We start from the raw sequence: 27,569 nt of genomic DNA, 5'->3' as shown, positions 1-27,569 counted from the left end.
TCGTGGAATCCTATGACGTGCGCTGGTTAGAGGAGAACGAAACGGATGCTCGAGTGGGTCCGGATTGGTTATTTGACTACACATCGCTTTTCAAGTCCATAAATATGTCTTCAGATAGCTCATCTGGGTCTGTCTCTGGCTCGAAGAATGTTTCTGAAGATGAAGATGAAGAAGTTGTCTATAGACCCCCAACGGTATCCTCTTCACCATCTGCGGGGGAGTCCTCTGCTTCGCCTGATGGGGAGTCATCTGTATCACCTGATAGTCCAAAATCTCCAGTTCAGAATGATATTCCTGATGCTGAGGCTACACCACTCACTCCTGTTGAGAGAGAGTTCATGTCTAGAGATGCTTCCGTTGTTACTTCAACTTTTATGGGACTACTCTTTCCTGAACACATTTCTAATGAATTTGTAGCAGAGTCATCCGGTGTAGGACAATCAGCAAATGAAGGAGGTGTCAACATTCACAATCTTCCCGTCTCGCTTCATGATATTAGCCAGGAGATACCCTCAATAATTCAACGCGATAATCCGATCGAGAACATCATTGGCTAGCTGGGCGATGGCGTTAAAACTAGAAGTCAGAGTGGAGATGTCAATACATGCCTCTACTCTTGCTTTATCTCTCAAATAGAGCCCAAGAATGTTGAAATGGCTCTGAATGAGCCCAGCTGGTTAGATGCTATGCATGGAGAATTGAATCAGTTTGAAAAACTCGGGGTTTGGAAATTGGTTGAGTTACCGAAGGACATAAAGTCTCTTGACACACGTTGGGTCTATCGAAACAAGCAGGACGATTCAGGGGTCATAGTGTGAAATAAAGCTAGATTGGTGGTTCGCGGGTTTCGACAAGTCGAGGGTCTTGATTATACTGAATTTTATGCTCTAGTGGCTTGCTTGGAGGCTATTCGTATCTTCCTTGCATATGCATCTTACATGAACTTCACGGTTTATCAATGGACGTCAAGACAACCTTCTTGTATGGCAAGGTGAAGGAAGAAATCTATGTTGATCAGCTCCCTGGGTTTGTTAAATCAAAGTTTGCTAATCATGTCTACAAGTTAGACCAGGCACTGTATGGGTTACATCAAGCTCCTCGAGCGTGGTATGAGACTCTTACAAAGCATTTACTCGAGCGTGGATACTCTCGTGGCACTGTCGATCAAACTTTGTGTATCAAGCATTTCGATAATGATCAGATTTTGGTTCAACTTTACGTTGACGACATTATCTTTGGGTCTACCAGTTCGCAATTATGCAAGGAGTTTGAAGGTGTTATGAAAAAGCGGTTCGAGATGAGTTCGTTGGGAGAAATAACCATGTTTTTGGGGCTTCAGGTCAAACAAAATTCAACCAGAATCCTGCTACATCAAGCCAAGTATGTGGAGGATATACTTGAGAAGTTCGGGTTTCAAGAAGCTAAACTTGCAGCAACGCCGATGGCTGAAAGACCTTTTCTAACTCCAGATACTGATGGCGAATCCGTAGATCAGACACACTATAGATCGATGATCGGATTGTTGATGCATCTTACTGCAAGCCGACCTGACATCATGTTTGCAGTTTGTCAATGCGCATGTTATCAGGCTAATCCTAAACTTTCACATCTTATTGGTGTCAAATGAATTTTTCGGTATATTAAAGGCAGCCCAAAATTGGGTCTTTGGTATCCGAAAAATTTTGAATTTGATTTATATGCTTTTGCTGACAGTAATTATAGAGGTTGTGAACTTGACAGGAAATCTACTTCAGGAGGGTGTCAATATCTTGGAGATCGGCTGGTGTCATGGCAATGCAAGAAGCAACACACTATCTCAACTTCAACAGCTGAAGCGGAATACATTATTGCATCTGCCTGTTGCTCTCAAGTCATATGGATCCAACATCAGCTGTTGGATTACGATTTGAACTATTTAGAAATCCCAATCTACTGTGACAATGAGGTTGCGATTCAAATTGCTAAAAATCATGTCCAATACTAAAAAACCAAGCACATTGATATTAAAATTCATTTTATCAGAGACTGTTTTGAACGTTCACTCATCCAACTGGAACAAGTTCCCACTGCTAATAATGTGGCGGATCTGTTCACCAAGCCTTTTAACAAAGCTCGATTCGATGTGCTTGTGGGATTTTGCAGATGATACGTTTTGAGGATTAAGTTTACTTTTACATTTTTACTTAATTTAAGTTTTTTTTACTTCTATTTTTAATTCTTATCTTATTATTTTTATTTTTATTTTTTAATTTTATTTTTGGTTAGCGTAGTTTTAAATTTGCGCATTTTAGTGATTTCACTCTCACCCATGCACAAATTTAGGGGGAGAAATAAACAAAAACCAAACAAAAAAATTCAAAAAAATTCAAAAACCCAAAAATAATAAAAATCAGAAAATCAAAAAGATGTTACTGATAATCTTGCTTGTAGGTGATGTGTTGGGAGTGATATTATCAAGTGATAACGAGCAATCTGAATCTGCGTAACGTATCAGAATTGAATTGTCTACGCTCTGTGCTCGATGCGTCGGTAGGCACGAAAGATTCTAAATGGACTTGACTAGGAAGATATGAACTTAAGGAATTCAAGGACTTGACAAATATTGAACTAGTTAGATCCGTTTAGCCTGAAAATACGACGCTCAGATAGGTTGAGCAGGGAGATATACATGGGAATATACTAGTCACACTAAAAGAACCCGTATCTAGAATTGTGGATTCATTTTTCCTCGATGTGCGGATTCTGTCCTTAATTCTGATATTGATGGGGTGACTGGGGAATTCCGATAAATTAGGTCTGTAGAAAGTTATTTTCTTTCTCTCTGTCTGTTAGCCATATGTTGCATCCTTTGCGTGATCGAGAGATCCAACCTGGACTGTAACATATGCAATTCTATCTCTCTGCATCTTCTTTCTATGCAATTCTTTCTATCTGTTAGCCATATACTGTCTCCTCTGCATGACTCAAAATCCGACATGGTACACAATATATGCATCATTCTTTTTCTAAATCCCTCTGAAACTTCAGTTAGTCATATGTTTCATCCTCTGCGTGATTGGAAGAGATCCGACCTGGGTGTGTAGCATATGCATTCTAAATCTATCTTCTCTCTTAATAATTGTCTGCTCACCCGTTGTAAGAAGTATTCTGGAAATTTTTGATTAATGGAGCATATCAGGAAGCGGGAAACATGTTCTGATACAATTAAAATTGAACACATACAGATTGTCTGTAGATCTCACTGCTCAATTTAGGTGGACAACAATATCCCTAGTCGCCGTCAGCTAAATGGTCCCTAGGAAATATATCTAAGAACATAGAATCAAATGTCTTGTCATTCTTAGTTTGTCCAAAATTATCATAAATTTTCGTGTTTAAGTGGACCATAATACCGACAATCGATCAGACATAGACATGAAGATGAAGGTACCGTTAAGTAGACTAAGGTTGTCTAACAACTTTGATCCCAAAGTCACAAAATTAATATTCAGTGTTTGTGTAGATAAAGTATAGTATATTTTGTCTTAAATTTTATTTTTTTATTTTGTTTTCTTTCTTTTATTTTTAATTGTCAAAAATTTAAATTTCTAAATTTTGGAAATTGTTTTGTTTTATTTTAAGTTTAATTTTAATTTTATTTTTTATTTTTTATTTTTTATTTTTATTTTTATTTATTTTATTTTTAATCTTTTATTTTATCTTTGTGTATGTCAAAAGTTTGGAAATATTTTCAGTTTAATTTTATTTTAATTTTAATTTTTATTAATTTTTATTTTGTTTTATTTTTATTTTTATTCTTAGTCTTACTTTTAATTTTTAAAATCCTCAAAGTATTATTTTTGAAAATTTTAAAAAATTGGACTATGCCTTACACAATGTGGAAAGCAGGTAAAAAAAGGTCAAGGGTATTTATAGGAGTTTATAGCCGGAAACCCTTCATTTTTCTGATTTTGGCCGCAAACACCTTTCATTCTCTCTCAACCTCAAAGAATTAATTGTCTGATTTTGTGAAATTGCTCCGATCATCTTGTAGGTAAGGGGATTCCGACCAAGGAAATACATTTGTTCCATGAAATCGATGAGTTTTGAGGCCAAAATCGAAGAAAAACTAATTGTTGGAGTTTACGGCCCAAGCTTACGGCCAAGAGTTTGCGACCGTAAACTTAGTTTACTGCCCAAGTTCTCGGCCAGGAGTTTACGGCCGTAAACTCAGTTTACTGCTGTTAGCTTATGGTCATGGGTTTACGGCCGCAAACTCAAGTTTAACCATAAACACTATGTTGACTGCAAAATTATTCTTGATTAAAAATTATTTATTATTTTGGGCTAAGTCTAAAATTGATCTTATAAAATTAATAAAAAAAAGTTTAATTATATTGTTCACTGATCAAATGTCTTTCGTTTCTCATTTGGTATGTTTTAGTGTAGATCAAATGGCAGCCCTAAAGTTCGCAGATATGCACAATCTCGCAATAGTACTGGCAGATCCTCCGGTGGCACATGGAGAATTTAAGTTGATGATTCATAGACTAAGGGAATGCTGTCTGGCCTCCGCCATAACCATGAACACCGTCGTTTATCAGAAGATCATCAGAAGTTCTGGCAGACTGCCAAGATGACAAGAGACGATGATGGAGCAGTGACAGTATATGCAGTCGTGCAAGGATGCAAAATTGTGATCGATGAGCCATTTGTGAGAGAGACATTGCTGATCAACGACCTTACGAGCTTTCCCACTGAAATTGGTATTGAATATGCTCAGAAGATATTAAAGAAGATGGGGCATGAAGGTGATTATCCTCCTACAATGAAGAAGCTTCTGCTACCCTATTGGAGATTTCTAGCCCACGTGTTCGTGAGCTGCATCTCCGGCAGAAGGTCCGGTGTAGATGAAATATCCCTGAGAAACACTAGCGCTATTGTTTCTCTTGCTGCGGGGATTGACTTCAACTTTTCTAGGTTTATCCTGGACAAGTTTGTGGTCAACATCAATGCCATCACTCGGGATACCTTCCTGATGTACCCTCGATTCGGTCAGCTCTTCATCAATAAACAATTTCCTGACATGGTAAAGGAGGGAGAAACACTCGATATGAAGACCTTGGGCCCTCACACTATTGGGCTCATTAATCAAAATCACAAAGGGAAGGTGATCTTTCAAGGACTGTATCCATTGGTTAAATTCGGACGATTTGCTGAGCCGAATGAAGCGTCTGATTCCCACGGATCTTCTGATAAGATATCATTGGAGCCCACTTCGTCAGAAAAGGTGATCTCGGAAGGAGAAGTGATCGCCGTATCAGATCAAGAAGGGGAAGAGACCGTTGCTCCCGCTGTATCAGTAGTTGAGGAGCATGACCTACAAACAATCCAAGTTGAAGGTGATTACATTGAAGGGTCTTCCAAGAATGCTGCTGAGCCTAATCAGTATGAAGACCTTGATCTTACAGGTGTCGATAGAGATGAGATTCCAACTAATTTTGGAACCAATGATGACTTTCTGTCAAATGTCAACCTCAATTCGTTGCTTGATAATCTCAGTAATGTTGCTCTCACGACAACGGAGAGAAGGGATACAGAAGACGCTCTCGAATCAACACCCATAACTACAGATCAAGTGGTTGACTCTACAACTCCAATGGTGACAGTTTCAGGGATTCCTCCCATTGACGTTGTCTCACCTACTATTGAACCACTTCAGGGTGATGATACAACAAACCAGACCTTGCAGCCTCCGTCTAAAAGAAGAAGACGTGATCCTAGGTTTGGGCCTTTGGATTTTGACTTGTCTCATGATGTTCCGATTACACCAACCACTACACCTGCTATTGTATCAACAGAACCATTTAATGGAGGTCCTAGCACCAATTTTGAGGCCAGTGGCTCTGCTGCTCCACCAGGATTTTCTCCTTCTAGGACAGATCCTGATGATGCATCTGTGCGATTAGCTATGCATTTTTCTCATAATGAAAATGTAGATCTTTCTTCGCGTGGCAAAGGGATTTCTTTCGAAGAAGGTCATCAAGGAGCAGACAAACCGTCAATTGATGAGCTTCAAAAGAAGATCAGTGTCCTGGATCAGAAGAACACTGAACTTGATATTCAAGTCAATGAGTTGTTGAATGAGAATGCCAAGCTGAAGTCTCAAGTGTTTGATCTTCAGGATGATTGAGCAATAAAGACAAAGCAGATTTCTGATCTTCAAGACCATTTTAATATCCTGACCTCCAGTTATTTTGAGTTAAAGAAGAAGCTTGAAAGTGATCTTGGTGACAAATACCAAACATCTGCAGACGAGTATAGGATCAATCTACATGCTCAAGCTTTTCCTGTTACCATGCCAACCGTTCAAACTTCACAGGTTGTTAATCGTTTCTAAGCGGAGCCCGTTCATGCTCCTCATATTGAGGCAATTTTACGTGATAAACAAACTGAAGCTACTGAGAAAGGACAACTCTTGTTTAAGAGGATTTCTGATAAGAATGTACCTGCGGATTAAGAAAAAATCACTGTTACGGACCTTGGAGCTGTTCGCTTTAGAGATACGTATGGTGATAGATCTAGGATCATATCTTGGGGATTTCATAATCCTCTTAACATGTGGATTGTTCGAAGAAAGAGTGGCAACACCGAGCTCTACAAAGACAGTCATGATTTCAATTCACAGACCAGAAAGGATTTATCAGAGTTGTCACGATCTCCTTTTTCAAATCCCTCGGATAATCCATAGGCAACTCAGTTCAAACATTTTCTAGAAGATCAGGTGAAAAAGGGTTTTCCTTCGATGGAGACTACTGAGTCTGTTGTCAAGCATTATGTGACATCCCCATTTTCACGGCCAGAAAAGACTGATTTTGTATATCCTTTATAAAAATCAGAGTACCACTTTTAATAAAAATGTTGCGGAATTTGTTCCCAGTAAAACATGATAAATACATTATACAAAGCACTTCCGAAGAAAAGTATTTTTATTCATTTTAAAACATTTGGGATGTCATCGTCAATACAGAAACATAAGCATAAACAAAACTTACATTCATTATCACTAGTGATTTATATCTCCTTAATCTCTTAGTGTAATGTGACTTCATATCAACACTTGTGATATCAATAAACTGAGTGGGTCAAGTTGGGAAACCTGGTGAGTACATAGGGATTTCAATCCCACAATGTTATACCATATATATAGTTTAAAACTCACAAAATATACAATTTCACCATATATATATATATATATATATATATATATATATATATATATATATATATAAACAACTCTTATTCCACCCCGTCGATCCTCACAACGAGACTATCCATACTCTCAGACCTAAGATTAGCCTTTTTACCTAACCCATACTCCCGGATCAGAAATGAACGACTTTACCTAATCCATACTCTCGGACTAGGGACGAATGACTAATCTATACTCTCGGATTAATGATGAATGATTATGCCTAATCCATGCTCTCGGACTAGGGACAATGACTATGTCTAATCCATGTTCCCGGATCAATGACATATACTAAGGTTTTATTCTCTGAGTATAATTCACTCGTACTCATAAGAAAACACTACCCAATATTCCTCATAATTAATTTAGGTTTACTGTTTATCCTAAATCAGCATATATAATCAGGTATGTTCTTTAACAAGTATCTCAGGCAACATCAAATAATTTGCATATAAACATATATTTAATACTTCAATCGATACTTGTATTAAAATCATGTTCATGAAAGGGACTATGCACTCACTTGAAAAGGTGGTGATTCCGAACTCAGACAACGCTTCGCTTCTTAAAAATAATTTCCTTCGACGCACTAAAGTTTAATCTATTATTCGTCGAGACTAATTAATAGTCTAGCTATTATTACTATTATATAAGTGTCAAACAATACTTATGTAACCCATAATAATAGCCCAAGTACATATTATAAGTTCCTAATAACGTTACTATAATTAAATAAACGATATATTAAAAATAGCATAGGCGTAGCTCACTTACAGCGGGTTTTATAGAAAACCGGGATTTGCTTGGAGAAGCGTTCCTGAGCCGAAAAGCTCTTCTTCTCGGAGCCGTCGAGGTCTCCGGGGCTTCCGCCTAGTGCTAGGGAGGTTCCCTAGCCTTTTCGGAAGGGGGCGGGGGGGGGGGGGGGGGGGGTTTCAGGGCTATAGATAGGTTCTAGAGAGAGTAAAGAGAAGAAAAGAATGGGAAAGGTGTGAAGAAAATGAGGGTGGGAGAGGTTCTATTTATAGGGTGAAAATAGCTGAACTTGGTGCCACATGTCACCATCTAGTAGCAAGATTTGGGGAGAAAGCAATGGCCAAGATTGTACCACATCACCTATTTTCGCACAACACACTTCCGACTTCTAAAATCTATAACTTTCACTTACGATCTCTGTTTTTGACGTTATTTATATCCACGGGTAGGTAAAAATAAGATCTACAACTTTCATTTTGACTCCGTCGGCTAATTCTCTACCGATCTTAAATTTAACAGTACGAGGAGATTATATTGTTAAATGTCCGCGTAAAATTCATAACTTCTACATATGGACTCTGTTTTCGTCTGTATTTTTACCATTGAGTTCCTATTAATGAGATCTTCAATTCTCATTTAGGTCGCATAGGCCAAAAACCGCTCGAACTAAAATTCGAGTTTCGGGTCGTGCATTGCTATGTCAAATCTTAGAAAATTCATAACTTCCTCATACGAAGTTAGATTTGGGCGTTCTTTTTTTGTATGTTCTCGGTTTAACATATACTACAACTTTTATTTGGATCGATAAGGCTAAAAAGTCCTTTATCAAAAATTCACTATTTACGTCTCCCGGTGCCATGCCGGTTTTGCCGTAAAACTTCGACGGGCCATGACTTCTTCGTTATAACTCGGATTTTGGCGTTCTTTATATGTACGGAACCCTTGAGACATATTATAAAACTTGGTTAAGATTATTTATTATAAATAATCTTTTTTCGAAAAGTCGTTTTTGACCCCTATTATCTTTAAATTGACTAGCCCGGATCTCCGGGCGTTACAATTATCTCTCCCTTAGGATGATTACGTCTCAGAATAATCAACGAAATAGGATCACATGATGACTCCATACGTTATCTCTTCATCATAAGTAATAAATGTAACTTTGATGTTTCTTCGAACGAATATCTAACTCAAAGACTTCCTGATTGCAGGCGGTGCTCGATCTTGCAGTTGCTCCCTATCTCATGTTAGACTCCAAATTATGACCTTCAAGTCACAATGTCGATCCTTACTGGAGTATGCTTCTTCTTTTTAACAAACTTAAGATAAGTTATTTTATTACTAAAATGGACTGATGTGTCATATTCTAATGACTCATCATCGTATGCTCCCACGCTTAGACTCAGGTCTCTTAGAGTCTTCCAGAACAGACTATACTTTCGTTCATGTTCCAATCTCATCTTAAAAGGTAGCATTTCTAGCTACAAGCAACTATCGCGATACCTCTACTGATCACTTTGATTGTTTTTCTCTTCAAGCTTTTAGCTTAAGTCAGTTGCTACATCGGACTTGATTCTCTGAACTATTTATCATACTTATCGTAGTCGGACTCAATTTGATATGACCGCTAGGGTTGGTATAACAATCACCTTCTTAGTCATTACCAAAACGATGGTAACGATATTCTTGAATAAAACGGTACTAATTACTAGTTTCTTGGTAACCTTGTGACCTTCCCTAATCCAAGTGTGAGTCTTGTGCTTCCGGTAGTATAGGCATCGACTACCATTCACACCTACTCATACTCTTCCCAAGTATTGTCTCGTAGTTTTCCCAAGTCACCATAAAATAAAATCACACGACAACTTAACACATTGGATAGAAAAACGAAGGTTTTTTTTATATTATTCCTTGAAACGATTACATAGGTGTTCAATTCCACCCTAAACTATGCCTCTAATAGGCTACATCATACGATATTATGGCTACTGCATAACTTGATCTTCGGATATGAAGTCCTCATCCTTGATTCCTCACGTTGTCATCTGCTTCGTCAAGGATCATCTTAAATACTCTTGCCTTTGGTTTTGGCGGCATATTCGGCTTTGTAGCTTCTTCTTTCCTTGGGCAGTCTTGCTTGAAGTGTCCCTCTTCACCACACTTAAAGCAGACTTCTCTCTTGGTTGTGCATTCACTGGCGTAATAACCAGTCTTCCCGCATTTAAAGCAGGTCATCTCTTTAGAGCATTTCCCAATGTGCTTTTTTCTGCACTTGTCACACCATTGCGTTCCTTCTTCGAACTTCTTTAAACCAGTATTCGAGAATTTTCTCTTCTCGTCGGACCTTGAGGATCCTTCAAACTTTCTCTTCTCGCCAACCTCCATCTTGTTGGTGGCTCTTCCCTTGATCATATCTTCAACAAACTTGGCAGCCCGGATAGCTGCCTCCAGAGTAGGTGCCTGACGTACTGGCACCGCATACTCCCATGGAAGTCCCTTTGCGTACTTGTCAATTTTTGTCAGCTCGTCCGGGACAAGGCGCAAAGCAAACTCCATCTTTTCCGTGAAGTTGTTGGTGTATTCATCGATGGTCATGCTTCCTTTCTTCAAGGTTACGAATTGGTTCTCCAGCTCGACATGTTTTGGGCTGAACAGTACTTACGTTTGAATTGCACCAAAAACTTTGCCCAAGTGAATTGCAGGCGCTCATTGGGGATGAGAGTCTTCCCTAGGGTATTCCACCAGCGCACAGCGCCTCGTCGGAACTGACTCACTGCAAAGGTGGTTTGCAGCTTGCCTCTGCAACCGCACGTCATAAAAGTTAACTCCATTTCTGAGATCCAATCCATAACTCCGATCGGGTCTTCCTTTCCAGTGAAAGTCGATGGCTTGCAAGTCAGAAAATCCTTGTACTTGCATCTGTTTCTCTCGATTACATCATCTTGGTCGTTTCTCCTATTAACTAGCAGATCAGCTTGGCCCACTGATCTACTGCTGTTTCCTTCCTCCGATTGTTCGGGAATCGGCTCCTGTTGCACAATGGGTACGGTGGCTTCGTCCCTATTCTCTTGCATTATCCGCCTCATTTCTTCCCGTTGTTCCGCTAACATAACCTGCATCATGGCTTGTACTCCCGCCATGCTGATTGGCTCAGGTGCGACTTCTACTACGACTGGTATTTGCTGTATCACTGGGGGTTGATCTCGGTTCCCATTTGCATTCACGTTTCCGCTACGGGTCCTTGCCATCTTGATCTATACACCAAATAAGGTGAATATAGATCTTTATTTAGGACTGACGTTTAAATCATCCTTATCTCTCCGAAACATTTATATGCTAGTTCTAATATCGTAGTCGTACGTTTAGAATCATAAACACATAAGGTTTCCATATCCGGTCGGCAACAGACCATAGATCCGAACAAATAACAACATATCAGGCACAAAGCATTTAGCACATAAAAGCATTTTAGGCATAATGCCTAAAATAAGCTAGTGCTCACATCTCATAATCATTGCTTAGCATTCTAAGTTTAAGTCTAGAAATCCTACAAATTCCTAGTTCGCTTAAACTAATGCTCTGATACCAACTGTGACATCCCCATTTTCACGGCCAAAAAAGTCCGATTTTGTTTATGCTTTATAAAAATTAGAGTACCTCTTTTAATAAAAATGTTGCGGAATTTGTTCCCAGTAAAACATGATAAATACGTTATCAAAGCACTTTCGAAGAAAAGTATTTTTATTCATTTTAAAACATTTGGGATGTCATCGTCAATACAGAAACATAAGCATAAACAGAACTTACATTCATTATCACTAGTGATTTATATCTCCTTAATCTCTTAGTGTAATGTGACTTCATATCAACACCTGTGATATAAATAAACTAAGTGGGTCAGGTTGGGAAACCTGGTGAGTACATAGGGATTTCAATGCCGCAATGTTATACCATATATATAGTTTAAAACTCACAAAATATACAATTTCACCATATATATATATATATATATATATATATATATATATATATATATATATATATATATATATATATATAAACAACTCTTATCCCACCCCGTCGATCCTCACAACGAGACTATCCATACTCTCAGACCTAAGATTAGCCGTTTTACCTAATCCATACTCCCGGATCAGAAATGAACTACTTTACCTAATCCATACGCTCGGACTAGGGACGAATGACTAATCCATACTCTTGGATTAATGATGAATGATTATGCCTAATCCATGCTCTCGGACTAGGGACAATGACTATGTCTAATCCATGCTCCCAGATCAATGACATGTATTAAGGTTTTATTCTCTGAGTATAATTCCCTCGTACTCGTAAGTAAACACTACCCAATATTCCTCATAATTAATTTAGGTTTACTCTTTATCCTAAATCTGCATATATAATCAGGTATGTTCTTTAACAAGTATCTCGGGCAACATCAAATCATTTGCACATAAACATATATTTAATACTTCAATCGATACTTGTATTAAAATCATGTTCATGAAAGGGACTATGCACTCACTTGAAAAGGTGGTGATTCCGAACTCAGACAATGCTTCGCTTCTTAAAAATAATTTCCTTCGACGAAACCGAGTATTATTACCACTTGAGTTTAATCTATTATTCGCCGAGACTAATTAATAGTCTAGTTATTATTACTATTATATAAGAGTCAAAAAATACTTATATAACCCATAATAATAGCCCAAGTACATATTATAAGTTCCTAATAACGTTACTATAATTAAATAAACGATATATTAAAAATAGCGTAGGCGTAGCTCACTTACAGCGGGTTTTATAGAAAACCGGGCTTTGCTTGGAGAAGCGTTCCTAGCCTTTTCGGAGCCGTCGAGCACTCCGGGGCTTCCGCCTCGTGCTAGGGAGGTTCCCTAGCCTTTTCGGGGGGGGGGGGGGGGGGGGGGGAGGGCTTCGGGGCTAGAGATAGGTTCTAGAGAGGGAGAGAGTAAAGAGAAGAAAAGAATGGGAAAGGTGTGAAGAAAATGAGGGTGGGAGAGGTTCTATTTATAGGGTGAAAATAGCTAAACTTGGTGCCACATGTCACCATCTAGTGGCAAGACTTAGGGAGAAAGCAATGGTCAAGATTGTGCCACATCACCCATTTTCGCACAACACACTTCCGACTTCTAAAATCCGTAACTTTCACATACGACCTCTGTTTTTGATGTTATTTATATCTACGCGTTGGTAAAAATAAGATCTACAACTTTAATTTTGACTCCGTCGGCTAATTCTCTACCGATCTTAAATTTAACAGTACGAGGAGACTATACTGTTAAATGTCCGCATAAAATTCATAACTTCTACATACGAACTCTGTTTTCGTCTGTATTTTTACCATTGAGTTCCTATTAATGAGATCTTCAATTCTCATTTAGGTCGCGTAGGTCAAAAACCGCTCGAACTAAAATTCGAGTTTCGGGTCGTGCACTGCTATGTCAAATCTTAGAAAATTCATAACTTCCTCATACGAAGTCAGATTTGGGCGTTCTTTTTTTGTATGTTCTCGGGTTAACATATACTACAACTTTTATTTGGATCGATAAGGCTAAAAAGTCCTTTATCAAAAATTCACTATTTACGTCTCCCGGTGCCATGCCGGTTTTGCCGTAAAACTTCGATGGGCCATAACTTCTTCGATATAACTCGGATTATGGCGTTCTTTATATGTACGGAACCCTTGAGACATATTATAAAACTTGGTTAAGATTATTTATTCTAAATAATCTTTTGTCAAAAAGTCATTTTCGACCCCTATTATCTCTAAATTGACTAGCCCGGATCTACGGGCGTTACACATTACCCTGATGTTATAGATCCCAAGACTGGTCATCCTCTTCAAGTGGTGATGTGGCCTGCAACCAATCAGGTCAAACAAATCCATGTGCTTCAAAGGTACCCAAATGGATCTTTAAGCTCCATGGAGTATTGGGTTTTTTACCAGACTACGTCTATTGTTATCAAGCTTAAAAATGGGATGCATTCGTCTATATGATCGAAGGGATTTGTTCCAGTTCGGGAGGCGAGACATTCATCATCTGAGTACTTATCAAATAGTAGTTGCCGAGGAGCTTTTTGAACAAGCAGCAAAAGAGTACAGGTCTATGGTTGCCAAGATTATCAATAAGCGCATGTGGAACGGGGCGATGGGGCAGGCAGATGTGATGGTGGGCAACAAAGATTAACTTCAAGCTAGCACCAAACCAAGGGGGAGATTGAAGGGTCCAGTTAATGGTTTGGTCTAGGCTTTCGTTTTGTAATAGGTTCTTTTGAGTCAATATGCAGTTTTGGTAGCTTTTGTGTAGTTTACGGCCATGTGATGAGTTAGGGCTGTAAGCCTGTTTACGGTCGTAAACCCAAGGTCGGCCCAGGTCCACTATATATAGATGCTTGCTAGGTCATTTAAAGGTTGTTGATGCCACAAAGTTTACGGTAGCTATAGGCAAGTTGTACCAGACGTTTTTCATCAATAGAAGCGTGTGCAAGCTTGTTCTGATTTCTATTCATACTTCATTCTCGTTATTATTGATTGTATTGTTTGTTTGATCACTGGTAAGATCCGTTTCAGGACCTTACAAATAGGAAGTAATGCAAATAACACACAAAACGAAAAGCACACAAAGACACAATATTGATGTGGTTCGGTCAAGGTGACCTACGTTCACTGGCAAGATGCGGCTATTATTTGTTCACTGACTTCTCAAACAGAGATTAAAAATATAACCAATAAAGATTCAACCTACTCACTATGGATACAAAAGACACATCAAATGACTTAGTAGGCATCCTTATTTAATATTTATAGTGAAGGGACCAGACCTAAAACCATAATGAGCTTATCCCATTGGCCCATAGGCCCATGAATCGTTTCAACAAATCACAATTTGCCATGTAGTAGCTTCTGGAACATTCATCGTAGTGGCACATCATGATCCATAGTGACATATCATGATGCAAGAGTGGCACATTAAGATCACCATGGCACATCAACCATCATGGTGACATATAATGCAATAATGCTTGACCTTCTTCAACTTCTAAGCATCCTTGGACAATCTTAAGCATCATAGTGAACATCACAACATAAATGGCACATCAAGGAATAAACAGGCACACCTTGCACCAAGATGGCACATCATATGGAACTCCTTCTTCACAAATGACACACCTTCCTTCCAGTTGGCACATCTTCCTTCTTGTTTGCACACCTCTTTCACAAATGGCACATCTAGAATCCAAAGTAGCGCAATCTCACCATAATGGAACATCATGCTTCATGAGTGGAACACTTGCTTCCCAAGTGACACATATAAAGACTAGATGGCAGACCTTCAACCTAAACGACGAATCCATTCCTATTAATGGCACATCTTGGTCATGGATGGCTCATCCATGCACCAAGGTGCTCCATTCCTTTATCAGGTTCCTCATACCTCTCCATACCCCTTTTTAAAAGATCTATTCCTTTTTCATATGATCCATTCCCTTCTCAGATGATTTCTTCCTTTGTCACATGTTTCATTAACCTTAAGTGCTCAATTGAACTCAAATGCTCCATGTGAATGTTTCAAATGCTCAAGTTACATTTAGAACACACACATACACACACACACACACATATATATATATATATATATATATATATATATATATATATATATGACTTGAATTACGACAACAAAACATTAAAAATGGAAAAACAAAGTTTATAAGAGGTCCACATGACTTACTTCTATCAAATCACAAATCAACAATTTTGAAAGCAATAATAAATACTAGACATATGGTTTTTAGGGTGCGTTTGGTATAGAGAAATGGAATTAAAGCAGAGAATGAAAATATAGAAAAAATGAATTAAAATGGAGAAAGAGAATTGATTACACTGTTTGGTAGAATAAGGAATTCACTAGAGAAATGATCATAAGAATCATCTTTTTTGTTTGGTTGTATTAAACAATGAAATGTAAATGAGTTTTTTTGGTTATTTTATTCATGTTTAATTTTTTTTTTTTTTTGTTTTTTTGTTTTTTTTTTTTTTAAAGGCTTTATAATGTACATTTAAATTTATTAAAATATGCATCCTTAATCATGAACTAGTTATTGCTCGAACGATCAACAAAAAAAGTATAATAATTATATTTTTTTAATCTCTACTTGAATGTTTGAAAAAAGAAAAAAGTAAGAAGCAAACGATAAACTGATTTCATGAATCAATTGCGTACATAAAAAAAATAAACTTTAATTGAGAATTAATAGCACGTTAATATTTAGATTGGAAGAGATTTGTAGGGCATACCCACATCAAAAGAAGATTAGGCCAATTCCGAAAATGAAAGCAGCATAAATTTATATACAAAACGTAAATAAATCATGGGATTAAAGATTTAAATCGTGGGATGTAGCCCGTAAGGCTCCAAGTCCGATCATTTTATTTCTCCGCTTTTTTTTTCTTATTTCTCGTGGAGTTGATTTTTTTTCCTTTTCCCACATTTTCTAATTAAACAAGAGAAATGAAATTATTCTTTTTCTCTCCTCCTAATCCTCTATACCAAACAACGAGGCACACCACCGTTTCTCAAAAAAAAGTGACATGATGGGCTACATCTAACTTCTTTTTCTCATTTTACTACTTTATTAATTCCTTTTATTTGATCTTTTATATATATATATATATATATATATATATATATATATATATATATATATATATATATATATATATATATATATATATATATATATATATATATACTTATAAAGCTAGCATTTTTTCTTAAATCTCATTCATTAGAAACCCCCTTTTTTAACTTCCTTTCACCACATTCATTTAAAACTCTCATTCATTTTCAATTTCTTTACAATAATATTATAAATAAGTTAAATAATGTTCTATAAACAAGAAAGGGTGTTTTATTACAATGTCTTCATCCCACATCGATGGTGAGAGTAAACAATATAATGTTTTCTCTTCTATAAATAGGAAAGGTTGTGAAATGTTTCAAAGGGACCAAACCATGAGAATTTTGTCATGCCTACCTTTGTAGGATTTTGAAGATATTATTTGGTGAGATTGTCTATATTGGAAAATGTCCAGTTAATTTTTAGATTTCCAAAAATGGTTTTGAACCGTATTTTTTTCAGGTTTAAACCGTGTTTCAGTAAGAAAAAAATTATGTACTTGGGTATATTGAGTTTAACCTGAGCTGGATCAATTTGGACAGATAAGGGAATCATTTTCTTTTCACAAGAAACATTTGAAACTCCCATTATTTTTAAAATTATTTCAAATAATATTATAAATAAGTTACATAATTTTATATAAATATAAAAAAGAATCTACCTAAACCTAAAATTATAACTGTTTGAAAATTCACTTTGATTCAAAAGCACGAAATATATACAAACCGGGTTTCATTGTATATTTAGTTGAATCGGTCCGAGGTTGATCTATTTGGACCATAAAAGAATCATTTTCCTTTCATTACATACATTTGAAACTCTCATGATTTTTCAAATTATTTCCAATGATATTTTAAAAAAGCTATATAATGTTATATAAATATAAAAAAACATCTACCTAAAAATAAAATTATAACTGTTTGAAAATTTGATTTGACCAAAAGCACGAAATATATACGCAAATTATATTTTATAAATGAATTCTTTTTATAATGAACTTTTGAATCTTTAAAATATATATAAACAAGCTTTCTATATTAAGTACCTAACTGAATTTATGATTTTAGAATTGAAAAAAAGTTATTCAATAAGAACTTACTTTTTTGGATAGCAACTTAGAGATTATAGAAAAATAGAAGTATTGAACAATAAAGAAAGGGTAAACAAGAGAAATAGTGTTTTACTAAATAAGTTGAATAATGTTTTATTAACAAGAAAGCGTGTTTTATTACAATGTCTTCATCCCACATCGATGGTGAGAGTAAACAAGAGAACGTTTCCTATTCTATAAATATGAAAGGTTGTGAATTGTTTCAAAGGGACAAAACCATGAGAACTTCCTCATGCCTACCTTTTTAGGATGTTGAGGGTATTTTTTGGTGAGATTGTCTTTATTGGCAACTGTCCATTTAAGTTTTAGAATCCTGAAAATGGTTTTGAACATGATTTTTTTAGGTTCAAACAGAGTTTCAGTTGAAAAACTGTTATGTAGTTTGGTATATTGAGTTGAATCGGTCTGAGTTTGATCAATTTGGACCGATAAGGAAGCATTTTCCTTTCACCACATACATTTGAAACTCCCATGATTTTTCAAATTGTTTCTAATAATATTATAAATAAGTTACCTAAACATAAAATTATAATTGTTTGAAAAATAAATTTGATTCAAAAACACAAAATATATACAAACCGGGTTTCAATAGATAAAACATTATGTGGTTTAGTATATTAAGTTGAATCGGTCCGAGTTTGATCAATTTGGACCGATAAATGAAGCATTTTCCTTTCACTATATACATTTGAAACTCCCATTATTATTCGAATTGTTTATAATAATATTATAAGTTACATAATATTATATAAATATAAAAAATCTACCTAAACATAAAATTATAATTGTTTGAAAAATCACTTTGATTCAAAAGCACGAAATATATACTCGATTATATTTTATAAATGAATTTATTTTATAATGACATTTTGAATCATGAAAATACATATACACAAACTTTCTATATTAAGTACCTAACTGGATTTATGATTTTAGGATTTAACAAAAAGTTATTCAATAAAAACTTGATTTTTTATTGCAACTTACGAGATTACTGAAAAATGAAACTATTGAACAATAAATTTTCTGGATAACGTTTTATTTTTATTATTTAATATTTTATTTAACAAAATGAAATTATTGGCAAATAAAGAAATGAGTTTAATTAAAATGTCTTCATCCCACATTGATCGTGAGAGTAAACAAGAGAATGTATTCTCCTCTATAAATATGAAAGATTGTGAAATATTTTAAAGGGACTAAGCCATGAGATCTTCCTTGCATCTAACTTTGTAGAACGTTGAGTGTATTATTTGGTGAGATTGTCTTTGTCGACAAGTGACCAATTAAATTTCAGAATTTCGAAAATAATTTTGGATTGTATCTTTTAGATTTGGATAGAGTTTAATAAGGATCCGAGTGTCTTCTGGCTGAGTTAGGCAAACTCGCTTCCATTGGAGGCCGAGTTTAAGTAACATGCCGAGTATTTCGTTGTGTTAGCCAGATTTTACAACCCTGTATATAATACAATTTAAAGTTTTAACCTTATAAAAGACGTCACTATTATCATATGTTCTACATAATTATGGTAATATTTATGATACAAAACATTTGTTTTTATTATTTAAGATAAAAAGTTGTCTCTATTATCATATGTTATATACAATGATAAAATTTAAAATAGATAAAAAAAATGTCTCTGTTATCGTATTTTCTACATAATGATAATATTTAATATAAACGTTTTAATTTAATATGAAATTATTATTTAATAGATAACAATAATGATTTATTTATTTTTAAAAATTAATTTTTTTCTATTTTAATTATATAACTTTGTGTATACAAAACAACTTCAAGTTCCAACCTTATCTCTTATAATATAGTTCAACATAATAACAATACTAAAAATCATTTTTTATATTTTTTATGAAATTATTATTTAATTGTTAATAACGATGATTTAGTTATTTTTAATATAAAATATTTTTTTATATCTCACGCAACGCACGGACATTCGCCTTGTATATATATATATAGTAGTCATCTACCCGCGTAAAACGACAGCAACAAATAGTTACATCAACAATTAGTTCCATTCGACAACATGTTTTGTTACTTCAATAAAATGAAAATTTGCGCTTTAATTTAAGTTTATCTCATTTAAAAGATATGGTTCTTGCAACATTTTTAGTAAACAATAGCAACTATACTGTAGATACAAGGCCTTTGGCCCTCCTATACGATGATATTCAATGTTTCATTGTATTTGACCATGTCTCTATAAACCCAAAATAAAAAAAAAATCATCGCATTTTGATCAAAAAATTAAAATCTAATACATTTTTAAAATGTTATCTGAATTGAAGATTCACAACCATCTTACAATGAAAAAAACAAAAAATTTAGGCTTTCTTTATGAGTGAAATGCCTTAAATAAATAAGTAATCCACCACAATACATGGAATCATAAAGAATCCATCGGTTAACTTAGATCTAACCATATTGGGAGGGAGAGAATAGTGAGTTGTTTCCTTTTTCAATTTATTTTTCTTTTCACTGTAGTGGTGAATAGTTTTCTTTTGGTAGTTTAGGGACCAAAAATGTTACAAAACGATAAAAGGGGTGAGATAATGAAAATGAGAACACATTTGTTATTTTAGATGGATTTAAGGGTTCGATCATGAAGTAAGATAGTTTTGGGGGGGGGGGGGGGGGGGGAGTTACAGAAAAGATGCAACATCCTCTTGTAGTCTTGTTGTCCATGACATTCCGCACAACTATATTTTTTTAATTGTATAAACATATTATATTATTATATTGATAATTAATGAATACAAAAAAAGACAATTAAACTTGTCATTCTTTATGTGTTTCGAATAGCAAAAGGAAAATGCCATCATGTGATCTTAATAAAAAGAATGATTGTACCGTTTTATTGATTTATTTCAACTATCAAAGCAAATAAAACAAGCTTCCTCTTGTCAAAAAAGATATTTTTATAGGAATAAATTAATACCTACAGATTTTTAAGCATTGAATCAATCTTATCAGCCTCTGATTATGGTTGTAGTTCATTTCCTACTGTTGTATTCAAAGAATGTCCCACCTTTATAGATTCTTTAAATGTTTGTGGGCCTTTTATGTGATGAGATAATATATACACATACTGGATTGAATAACTTGGATTTCTAAGAACCCTAATTGCTTTTCCAACAAAACAAATGAACTATGCTACACACGCATGTATATATTTTGGCAATATCTCCTAAAGGAAAATGTAGGAAATTAACAAAAATTTTGAGCCTAAGATTCAACTTTTAATATAAAATACAAACTATGGCATACCAAGGAGATATTGAATCTCATGTATCAATCAGTTATAGATCCATCACCAATAATTTTGTTTTCCATCTTTTGTAGTTCGTCAGTGAGAAGATTCATGTTTGAGATTTTTTTGTTGTTGCATAAAAACATTAAACCAATATCCTCTTTTATAAATCCACCTACTGTATTACATTGATCCATAGATCTGTGCAACAATTGATTACATGTAGATGAAAAATGCACCCTATTGATCATAAAGAATCCCACATACCATCTAATATGTAAGTTGATTGTACATTCTTTGATATCCATGCCAAAGAAGCCTATGTTTATAGCAGAAAAAAAAAAGGAAAACGAGTGATGCAATCATCTATTTAGGTTACCAAATTGTGAGTACAATAGAGTTATTTAACTATGACTTCATACCTGTGAAAAGAAAGAATCCATACATTCCCTTTTAACAATGACAAACACATGTATGGTGTAATTACCTAATTAGGCTACCGGGACAGGTGTTCTTTTGTGTTTTCAGGTTACCAATGGTATATAATAGAGAGGATATGGAGTAGTTCGGAACAAAGGGTGAGGGTAACGGTATCATACATAGGGAGGCGGGGCAGAATGGGGTTACAGACATTGTTGGAGGTAGAGGTGCACTTGTAGTGCGTCGATCGTCCATTAGAGAGGGAATAACATTTGAGTGAGATTGTGAGGCTTGATGGGGGATGGGATAGTCGTTGACCCTCTTCTAGGTTGTAGTGGTGGCGTAGATGGTAGCAACGATTGAAGATTGTGGCTGACAGAGGATGTGTTAGGGGGTGTTTGGGATATCTTTTTGAGAGGGAAAAGAACTTTTGGGAAAAGATAACATACAAAAGATGTTTGGGAAAAGCTTCTTGAAAGCTCCTTTTGGATTTTTTAAAGAGGGAAAACTGACTTTTTGGAAAAGTCAGGGAAACATGACTTTTTGAAACTTTTCCCAAAAGTTTTTTTGACCTTTGAAAAGATCCCCCAAACACCCCCTTAATGGATCTGGTAGTCGGTGGTGTGAGGGTGCAGGATGGGTGGTGGTGGCGAAGAAAGAAAAGGGAACACCGGTTCATGGTGGTAGTTCGTTGTTAGGGAAATTGGCGAAGGAGATCTAGGGTTTAGAGAGAAATAGGGGCTTCAAAAGGCGTGTTTTAGTTTTTGTTTTTTCTATATACACTTGGATGAAATGTTAAGCTTAAAATGGTTGTACATGATATAGTAATATTTGTACCTCTTAAATTTCAAGAAAAAGACATATATATATATATATATATATATATATATATATATATATATATATATATATATATATATATATATATATATATATATATATATATATATACTAGCTGTTTACCCGCGAGCAACGAGTATGATTAATTTCTTTTAGAAATTAGTTTTGAGAAGTGATTAGTTTTTTTGCACAAATAAACCGATGTTGACAATCTTCGATGAATGTTTCCAAGTCGGAGTTAGTATCTTTTCAATAATGGCAAAAACTTTACTTTCATTAAAGAATTTCTTTTTGGTAAATTGTCTTTTGGTGTGATTTTTTTTTGAATTTCGAAACATGTCATATTTAAAATAACATTCAATAAACAAATTGACAACTATTGTTTATCGACTAACACTTTCGGTTTAAAAATCTTATTATGTTATTTTTCTAAGTTAAAAGGGTAAATGTGTTTATGTTTTGGTTTAAAATTAAAATTATGTTTTTGTTTATTGAAAATTGTAATTATAGTGATGTTTTAGTTTAAAAGTAAAAATATTTGTATATGTTGATTTAAAAATACAAATATATTTATAACTTAGTGTTTAATATGAAAAAGAAATTAAAAAGATGTGTTATTGACTATATCCAAAAGCAATAATAAAGCTTATAATACATTATATGGTTTAAAAAAAATTTGTTAGCATGCAAAGTATGTAATGTAAAAGAATTGTTTACTTTTAGTGATCAATTTTCCCGATTACTTTTAACTTAAACTAGAAAAAAGTCCCCCGTTTTGCTGGGTCGGAAACCTTCATTTGTCGTTTTTTCGGTTAGAGGCTCTGATACATATAGAAAATCTACCTAATTTATTAGATATTATATGTTGAAAATCTACCTGAGTATGATAGCTTATTATAGAATCCTACTTATGATTATTCCTGTAACAACAAAAATCTACCCTATTATAATAATATTTTCAAAATAGTAATCTTCGTTCAAATTAGAAATACAGTTAAGAAAAATGTTACACACACATCAATCTTCTTATTCGAATTATGTGAAACCTAGTCCAAATTTTGAATTGTAATCACAATATTAGCATGCAGAAAACGGAATTTTAAGTGATAATATGACATCAACAATCCAGCATAAGCATGTTAAAGAATATCAATCTTTTATTCTCCCCCTGCACAATTAAATTGCAGCCCTGTTAAAATAGTTAATAATTTACAAAAAGATCGTCCATAACTTCTGATAGATAATAGAAATACAATAAAGCACTCCAAAACTATTTGAGAAAGATGTCCCTAGTAGTGATATACTTATATTTGCAATTACCCTTCAGTTTACTACAACAAACACATTCGACCAACATCAATTACAGAATGAGATTAGACTTTGGTAGATATAGGGGCAGCGAGGGGTATTTTATACATTTAATATAACACCTGGGGTTCATGGTCTATAAATTTAAAAAAAGAAAATAATAAATGAAGGTTCTTAACCCAATAAAATAGCAAAAAAAAAAAAAGTAAATAAACCTATAGATTTAGCAACATACTTAGTAAATGCAGTCTCAAAGAAATGATGTGGCAACTTTCTCATAAATTGAATCCTAAAACCATAAAGTGAACATAACAGTCAGTGTGCAAGGTTTGTCTGTTATTTGTGTATTATTATTATAGCAACCTGGATATCACCTTAAGTTTAAATTGTTGGACTACCTGTAAGAGTAAAATGTCCCTTTGAAGAACAATATATTGGAGATAATGTATCTTCCCCTTTTCATCTTCAATGATAACATTACTGTCTATTTTTGGTAAAAAAAAAAAAAGTTTGTTGAATGGCTGTGGAAAGCTCTGCATTGAAGAGAGATGAACAGATGATGAAATTTTTTATAGATAAAAGTAAAACCTGAAAAAAAAAAGTTCAGACAGTAGATTTACCATGAGGAGCTTTAAAGAGGAGATTTAGAGCATTTTGAGAAGCTGTATGTCAACTAAACACCATTACTTTTAAGATTCTTTCCTTTGGAGAAGAACAATGTAGAATTGAAGCAAAACTTAAGGGACATTTCGTATCTTCAAACAGTCAGTGTTTTCTTTTTCATTCCAATGGAATTATCAATTCCATTCCTTTCTTGATTGCATCAAAACTAAGAATTTGAAGATAGAGCAAACCTCGAAGGCTTCCAAAGCAATTAAGGGACATTTGGCATCTTCAAACTCAAGAAAGCACAAAACCATGCACTCTCAGGTTCATTAATAATAGAGAAACTGAGAAAATAGCTGCTTAATTGCTTTGGATCTCATAACCATTTTGTATAAATCCATCTTGAACAAAGGCACTGCAAATTTTACCTCTTCTGGCTATTGAAGTTTCTTGAACTTTATCTGTATTTTGTCTGCTTTTTTTATTAGCATTCATGTCAGCATTGTTGTTCTTTTTATTTGATGAGTCAAACTTTGCTTTCTTCTTAGATAAGATGGAGAACCGATTCTTCACAGCACTGTGAATCCTGTTTAGAGTGACAAATAACAAATAAAATAAGTATTTAAAAATGGTTACAAAAAATAAGTTCTGATTCACATAGACATAAGATCAGAGAGAATAATCAGTATTAACAAAAAACAATAAATCTAGAAAAAAAAGTAGATTTTTAGTAAAAATATATTGTGTACAACTTCAACTTTTGCAATGAGGTTAGAAACCTCTACACATCTCTTTCATCTCTTGGCTGTTGTGCAGCTTTTATCATGTGGAATACCCTTCACTAAATTAATAGTTAAAGATTTTTATATATCTAAATAAATAACATTAATTTAATTGTAAAGTAATAAAGTAGTTGTAAGTTGTGAAAAAGTTTGGATAACAACCTTAACCTCAAATATAACATGCGAAGTTGTGAACACAAATAATTATATGATTTACAATTTAATTGTTGTGGAACTTAAGAAAAGCAAACTGTTAAGAGATTAAAAATATAAAACAAAAACTTTAAAAAACATTTTCTTAAAATTACCCAAATTGAAAAATAAAAGTATTTTCAACGTCGCATTAAAAACTATTAATGAAATAAGAAAGATATCCAATTTATGACCTATTTTACAATTACCAGTAAAACATTTATTTTGCTATTTCAACATTTCCATCATGATCATATAATCATTGGATTTCGAACATTGAACATAACGTTAATATATATATAAACCAATATTTTTAGGATACATAAGAATGTTGAGGGAGAACGCGACCCACCTGTTCTGGTAGAAACCACACCAACTTTGAATCCCTTCACGCAATGGTTCCCTTTAAACCCATTTGTGTATACCTACATAAGCTCCTACATGAATGAACAATTAGTAAGGAGGACCTGTAAATCCATTTTGTGGGAAATATTTTGCCATCAGTCAACAGGAACCATGAAAAAATGAAAACCAAAATATGAAAATTCTTAGATGGTGGGTGTTATTTTGTGTATTTGTTCATATATTTCTCCTTTTGGTAAAGGTTTCGCAGCACACTTTAAAACAATACAACCTTGTTTTTCCTATAACACAAATGTACTTTTAATAAATATCAATCTATAACATCTTACAATCATTAATGAAGAATCATTGATAATAGTGATGTAGGAAGTACATCCAATAGCCAAATCTTCATTACTCCTATGTGCTTCCTTCTTACGTACAGTCATAATTAGTGTAATAGTTTATTGACTGAAATCCTTTTCAAGTTTATAAATGTTATCCAAAGAAAACTGTAGTTCAATTTACTTAATAAAAAAAGTACCAATGCTAAAATCCTATGCTCATTTAATTTCACCCTAAAGTGTTAAGAGTTCAGAAAAAATAAGGAAAAAAAAGGCAAAGGATTCACATATACATCCACTGGTAGGAGATCTCACCCATACTTCCCTTTCCCACTTCAATGTCATAAGTAATAAGTGTATGTAAAAAAACCTGGGCGATTGATGAAAGTAGTTTCTATAACAACTGATAAAGCAAATGAAGTTAATGTGATGGTACCTTCCTCGGATCAAAGAAACCAATACATCCAATTGGGAGTTTAAATCTGTGGAGATCAACTATTCTGCAAATAATGTACCAGCTCAGGTTTATCGCTAAGTAAAACAAACCTACTTGACAATATTCACATAAACCTTCAACACCATATCTCCTTATATAAAAATTTTACCTTTTAGAAAAGAAACATAGGCGTAGGGGTTTAACGATGGTGAACAGAGGTCATACGAAATATGAAACAGATGAAAACCTAAACAAAAATATAAAATCATTTAGCAATTGTTAACCCCCAGAAAGAAAATAAACCAAACAATTGAAGAAAGTATGATATTTCAAAGTTTTGTTGATAACTCCAAAAGCTGAAGCAAAAGAGACTTCCGCTTAGCCTCCCACCGTTGTCCCTCTCCATCCAATTGAAACCCTTTGATCTTCAGTGGCGGATGTAAACGAAATTCCAGATGTGTATAATGAAGGAGGAGTTGGCGGGTCTCTATAAGCGTTTGATTGGAAGCAAAATTGTCCTGAATTGGTGGCGGCACAACCGATGAAGCGTGATTCCAAACAGACGATTTTTGGCTCACATCCGAGGAGAAGAACGGATCTGATTCAATGAGAGAGGTGGGGGAGAAAGTCGATGCTTTTAGTGAGTTGGCGGTGTGTCGCAGACGATGCGCTGGGAGTGGGTTGCTGGTGGCGATAGAGAGATAGAGAAGATGAAGACGGGGAACTGATGGTGCTGATATACAGGTGGTCCAGCCGAAGAGATGTTGTGGAGATGTTGGAAGAGGTTAATTGGAAGAAGAAGACGATGAAGTGAAAGTGAGAAGATGATCGGTCTGTTTGAGTCGGTTATTAAGAGAAGAAAGCGAAAGAAACAAATGGAAGACGAACGGTGAAAGAAAAAGAAATCAACACGTGTAAAAACAATATAGAAAATTGCAAAATATACCCTTTAAAAGAAATAGGCCAGCATTGTAGAAACACAGAGAAAAACTGAGGACCAAATCTGTCAAAATCTTTGCAACTTTACTATAGCTATAGCTAAGGTAGGATAATTTTAATATATATATATATATATATATATATATATATATATATATATATATATATATATATATATATATATATATATATATATAACTTTTCTAAAAGTTGATATTCATTTTATGTTTATTAGTTTCAATCATTTGTCAAAAATTTCATCTTTGATAAAAA

The 27,569-nt window shown here is 34.4% G+C and overlaps 1 protein-coding gene across 10 annotated transcripts; it reads right to left on the bottom strand.

Annotated features, from left to right (window-relative positions):
* Positions 1–23,270: 23,270 nt before the first annotated feature.
* On the bottom strand, positions 23,271–27,246 carry LOC145069502 (uncharacterized). Of its 10 annotated transcripts, none has more exons than XM_079016438.1 (8): positions 26,706–27,244; positions 26,527–26,604; positions 26,358–26,416; positions 25,588–25,660; positions 24,276–24,847; positions 24,054–24,188; positions 23,891–23,944; positions 23,271–23,515 (listed from the first exon to the last, which is right to left on the bottom strand). In XM_079016438.1, exons 1-5 carry the CDS (start codon positions 26,761–26,763, stop codon positions 24,831–24,833), a joined length of 285 nt encoding a protein of 94 aa, XP_078872564.1. In that variant the 5' UTR covers positions 26,764–27,244; the 3' UTR covers positions 23,271–23,515; positions 23,891–23,944; positions 24,054–24,188; positions 24,276–24,830. The 10 variants fall into 10 exon arrangements, 6 of the variants coding, with proteins under 6 accessions (XP_078872564.1, XP_078872565.1, XP_078872566.1 ...); XM_079016439.1 differs by lacking the exon at positions 23,891–23,944 and having other exon boundaries at positions 24,276–24,605; positions 24,690–24,847; XM_079016440.1 differs by lacking the exon at positions 23,891–23,944 and having other exon boundaries at positions 24,276–24,554; positions 24,690–24,847; positions 26,706–27,243.
* Positions 27,247–27,569: the final 323 nt, after the last annotated feature.

Source organism: Lactuca serriola, chromosome 8 (genome assembly GCF_051521515.1).
Source record: "Lactuca serriola cultivar US96UC23 chromosome 8, Lser_US96UC23_V15, whole genome shotgun sequence".
Taxonomy (NCBI): domain Eukaryota; kingdom Viridiplantae; phylum Streptophyta; class Magnoliopsida; order Asterales; family Asteraceae; genus Lactuca; species Lactuca serriola.
This window is presented reverse-complemented; position numbering and strand designations above follow the sequence as displayed.

Coding starts and splice junctions, on each gene's coding strand:
- LOC145069502 (XM_079016436.1), bottom strand. CDS start 26,763: ATGGAGAGGGACAACGGTGGGAGGCTAAGCGGAAGTCTCTTTTGCTTC. Junction 26,605..26,705: donor CTTTTGCTTCAGCTTTTGGA/GTTATCAACAAA, acceptor ATTTTTGTTTAG/GTTTTCATCTGTTTCATATT. Junction 25,103..25,557: donor TTCTCCCTCAACATTCTTAT/GTATCCTAAAAA, acceptor CTATTAATTTAG/TGAAGGGTATTCCACATGAT.